Source organism: Vicia villosa, unplaced genomic scaffold (genome assembly GCF_029867415.1).
Source record: "Vicia villosa cultivar HV-30 ecotype Madison, WI unplaced genomic scaffold, Vvil1.0 ctg.002370F_1_1, whole genome shotgun sequence".
Classification (NCBI taxonomy): domain Eukaryota; kingdom Viridiplantae; phylum Streptophyta; class Magnoliopsida; order Fabales; family Fabaceae; genus Vicia; species Vicia villosa.
Genome location: NW_026705910.1, coordinates 135,106 through 140,224, shown reverse-complemented (window position 1 = coordinate 140,224; position 5,119 = coordinate 135,106). Strand labels below are relative to the sequence as shown.

General features: G+C 39.3%; 1 protein-coding gene across 1 annotated transcript; it reads right to left on the bottom strand.

Moving 5' to 3' along the window:
* Positions 1-502: 502 nt before the first annotated feature.
* LOC131638678 (uncharacterized mitochondrial protein AtMg00810-like) lies at positions 503-1,381 on the bottom strand. Its single transcript, XM_058909237.1, has one exon. It carries the CDS (start codon positions 1,379-1,381, stop codon positions 503-505), a length of 879 nt encoding a protein of 292 aa, XP_058765220.1.
* Between the last annotated feature and the right edge of the window lie 3,738 nt (positions 1,382-5,119).

Below are 5,119 nucleotides of genomic sequence, written 5' to 3'. Positions count from 1 at the left end.
ATTTACATTTAAACCATCCCAGGTTAAAAACTATACAAATTTTAGTAAATGGTGAGACAAATTAAATTTTTTTCATTAAATATTGACCAAATATTGAGAAGAAGATTTTCACATCATCATTACTTTTAAATTCTGTGTTGGTGAACAAAACAGATCCACCTCGGACTTTCAAATCACACCATGTAACATTGATATTGATATTAAATAAATTGGATATCTGACTTTCTTATAGTAAATTACAAGTATGTTAAAGTCCATTTCGACTTAGTATGCCTAAGAGTAGAAGAAAATAAGGACAAGAATGGATTGATGTTATTTTATTAGAATTGTGAAACGTGAACATTACATAATACAATAAAGGTGGAGCAAATATATAGTAACAGCCAGCAGTGTGTAACGGTTATACATAATTGCAGTTTGAGGAATCCCTAAAACATAGCTAAATTTCCTATTATGTAGATCTACGCCAAAAAGGTTATTTTGCTGCATTGATTTACTAGCATTAATCCTCCAACGTCTCTCCATTTGTTGTGCCATAATTATAGGGATTCTCTTTGACTATTGTTTGTGTCCCATAATTAATGCAATTGCTGTCAAAGGACAGCTGGGTACGTTTAATACCCTCCCTCAAACGAGGCCGAGGTTGAAGGCAGAGTTTGTCCTGGAAGTGCATGAGAATAGACTTTGACACTGGTTTAGTGAAGAGGTCGGCAACTTGATCATTAGTGGGGATGTAGTGAGTAATCAGAAGCCCAAGTGAAACTCGTTCGCGAACAAAATGATAATCCAATTCAATGTGTTTGCTGCGAGCATGAAACACTGGATTGATGGTCATGTGAAGAGCACTAATGTTGTCACAATAGAGTATTGGAGGGGATGGAAGGGAAATGCGAAGGTCTTTTAAGATGAATGTCAACCATGTGAGTTCAGCTGTAGTGTTTGCCATGGCCCTATATTCCGCTTCAGTGCTAGAGCGGGAGACTGTGTGTTGTTTCTTTGCGCACCATGAGATGAGATTTCCTCCAAGGAAGGTACAATAGCCAGTGGTAGAGCGTCGAGTGGTAGGACAACCTGCCCAATCTGCATCAGAAAAGGCAAAAAGATCAAGGGTAGTGTTGGAAGTAAAATGGAGGCCTACATCAATAGTTCCTTTAACATATCGTAAGATACGTCGAACCATTTTTAAATGGATAATTGTGGGAGAATGCATGAATTGGGAGACATAGTTAACACTATAAGAAAGATCGGGACGAGTAAGAGTAAGGTATTGTAAGGCTCCAACAATTCCACGATAGTAACTTGGATCATCAAGGGGAGTGTCATTTGACTCAATCTTGGTCTTGGCTTCGAGTGGTGTGCTCATTGGCTTACAATCAGTCATGTTAGCTCGTTCGAGGATAGTAATGGCATAATGTGTTTGAGATAGATGGAGGCCATCAATTGTCGGGAGTATCTCAATTCCAAGAAAATGGTGGAGAGGTCCTAAGTCCTTCATGGAAAATTCAGATTACAACAGTTGAATGAAGTCAGCGACTAGAGAGGAAGTGGATCCTGTAAGGAGTATATCATCTACATAAAGAAGAAGAATTAAGGATCCTACATCAGAGTGCAAAATAAATAAAGATGGGTCAGCCAAGCTACAGAAAAAACCATAGTTAATAAGATAAGAACTAAAACGGTCAAACCATGCTCGAGGCGCTTGTTTAAGACCATAGAGAGCCTTTTGTAGTTTGCAAACATGGTTTGGATATTGAGGATCAGTCATGCCGGGAGGTTGCTCCATGTATATGTTTTCAGCCAGCACACCATGCAAGAAGGCATTTTTTACGTCAAGTTGTCGAATGGACCATTTTTTAACAAGAGCTATAGTGATAATTAACCGTATAGTTCCCGGCTTGATTACAGGAGAGAAGGTTTCAGTATAGTCCACTCCATCAACTTGGTGATATCCCTTTGCAACAAGGCGAGCTAGAGTCCCATCAGGTTTGAGTTTTGATTTGAATACCCATTTAGAGCCAATAACATGCAAGCTAGGGGTGCGAGGAACAAGCTCCCAAGTTTGATTCTTATGCAAGGCTTCGATTTCTTCGCCCATTGCGGCTTTCCATCCGGGGTGAGATAATGCCGAACGAATGTTATGCGGGTTACGTGGAATGTCGGAACAAGACATGGTAATCAAGGCATACTTAGGATTAGGCTTTATAATCCCGTGTTGTGAGCGAGTAACCATTGAATGTACAGGGACATCATGTGGTAGTTGAACCGGTACAGTAATAATAGGCTCAGATTGCTAATTCGAAGTAGGAGTCACGATCTCAAACTCATTTTCAGTATGTAAATGGTGTGGTGAGATGCTAGATTGTTGAGGTTCAATTTGTGAGGATTGGTCTGGTTGATCAATAGGCGGAGTAGGAGTCACAGGATCAACCTCATTTTCAGTATGTAAATAGCGTGAGGAGTGTTCAGGCTGCTCAGTTTCAATATGTGAGGATTGTTATGGTTGATCAATAGGTGGAATAGGGAGTTGTAAGGCAAGAGAGTGCGCTAAATTTGTGGGTAGCGGACTGGAGCATGGTGATGAAGTGGAAGTTGTTGTTGTCAAATCTGCACAAGATTTAGAATTAGTATGGGGTAGCCAAGAATCAAATATGCTAACTACATGTTGTGTAGGAGGGGGAATTATATTATGATGATTAGTTTTATATGGAAAAAATAATTCATCGAAAACAACATGCCGTGAGATAAAAAATTTCTTAGTAGAAGGATGAAAGCATTTATATCCTTTATGTGTATCACTATATCCAACAAAGACACATGGAAGAGTTTTTGGATCAAATTTGTTGCGTCGTGTGTCCCATGTGTAAGGGAAGCATTTAGAGCCAAAGACTCGCATTGAAGAATAGTTAGGATGTGTCCCATGCACGAAAAAATAAGGAGTTTCAAATTTAAGAGAAGAGGATGGGAGTCTATTAATAAGATAAACAGCTGTAGTAAAAGCTTCTACTCATAGAAATAAAGGGGCACCGCTATGGAATAACATAGTCATACCTAGTTCTCGTATTATTCTATGTCGTCTTTCGACCATACCTGTTTGTTCTGGTGTATATGGACATGATACCTGATGTACAGTACCTGTTAAACGAAAATGAGTTGAAAGTTTGGAGTTGATGAACTCACCTCCTCCGTCAGAATGAAAGATCTTAATTTCTTTGTTAAATTGTTTTTTAACATACTGCTCAAAGGATAAGTAAGCATTAACAAAATCAGATTTGTGTTGTAAAGGAATAATCCATGTATACTTGGAGAAATCATCAACCAAACATGCATAATATTTGAATTTAGATATAGATAAAACGGGAGAAGGTCCCCATAAATCGCAATGTATTTTTTCAAATATAATAGAGCTAGAATGCTCAGAAGAAGGGAAAGGTAATTTATTAAGCTTTCCTAATTGACAACTATCACAAAGATGTTCAGGTTTAACAGTTCCAACTACATCAATTAACTGTTTATTCTTTAGTAATTGTAAAGCCGCAGTTTGAGGATGTCCTAGTCGCTGATGCCAAATATCTGCTGAGCCAGATTTGAAGCGATGTGAGAAATACAATTCAGGAAAAGAAGAAAGAATATATAGATCACCCTTGCGTTTCCCTGTGATCATTGGTTCCCCAGTTTCTCGTTCTTTTACACAAAAATCAACATTAGAAAACTCACAATTAACAGGAAAATGTTTGGTTAGTTGACTTACAGAGAGCAAATTTTTTGTTAAATCAGGAACAAGTAAGACATCCTGGAGGGGCAGTGTGATATTATTTTGCTTAATGAAGGAATCATCAATACCATGAATTGGTAGAGGAGAACCATCACCAATAAGCACAGAATCTACACCTGAACATTGTCGAATGTTGCTTAACATATTAGTTTTACCTGTCATGTGATTGGAAGCTCCGGTGTCCGAGATCCATTCTGTTTCAGCAATTGTATTATCCAAGGTAAGTGTTGCAAGTGCTTGAGGTATATCATCAGATTGAGTTGGTTTATTAAGCACCCACCAACATATCTTTGCTATATGTCCTTCTGTGCCGCAGTATTGACATTTTTCATCCCGATAGAGATCCCGTTCTGCAGGAGTCATACGACGTTGTCCCGGTGGTGGAGGGCGTCTTTGTCGGGTGGTCAAGATGTGTTGATTCTTACTTTGGCTACTTGGTTGTTGAGCCTAGAACCCTCGCCCTGTCGATGTGAAGGTTTGAGAGTTCCCACGGTTTCTAGAGAAAGATTGATGAGTTTTTTGTTGTTGGCCATAGAAAGCCATTTGAGGAGCAAAGGTGTTTTGCATTTTAGCACAGTTGGAAAACCAATTGCGTCGTTGATCAAGGCTCTGGAGTTGCGAGATTACCTCAGAGTATGATGGTCTTGGAGGTTTTAGCATGGTTGTTGCGAATGTTTCATATTCAGGTCCGAGGCTTGTGACGAGGTAAAATACCTTTTCTTTGTCAGGGACAGGTTTCCCAATTGCAGCAAGGTTGTCGCCTAAACTTTTGAAAATGCGAATATGTTCACCAATAGTTTGGTCCTCTTCTTTGCGGAGGTATGTGATTTGTTGACGGATTGTGAATTCACGTTTTTGTGAATCTTCTACATATGCATCTTTGAGTGCGACCCAAACGGCGTGGGCAGTATCGATGCCGACGACCAATCCAAGTGCTTCCTCAGAGAGGGTTCCGATTATCCAACCTCGAAGAAGACGATCGGACTTGCGCCAAGTGACGAATTCACCGGTTAATTTTGGAACAAATTGTTCTGAGTTTGTGGTATTGGTGGTGTATTGAGTGGGTGATGGGTCTTTATTTGTAAGATGACCGACCAAGTCTTGGCTCTCTGCAAGCGCTAAGGCTTGTTCACGCCATAGTGGATAATTTGTAGGGCTTAGTTTTAGGTTGATAAAGTTGCTGACATTGAGGGATAAAGAAGTCATGATTTTGTAGGTAGTGTTCACAAAGGCTCTAGATACCAAGAAGAAAATAAGGACAAGAATGGATTGATGTTATTTTATTAGAATTGTGAAATGTGAACACTACATAATACAATAGAGGTGGAGCAAATATATAGTAGCAGC

Coding starts and splice junctions, on each gene's coding strand:
- LOC131638678 (XM_058909237.1), bottom strand. CDS start 1,381: ATGACTGATTGTAAGCCAATGAGCACACCACTCGAAGCCAAGACCAAG.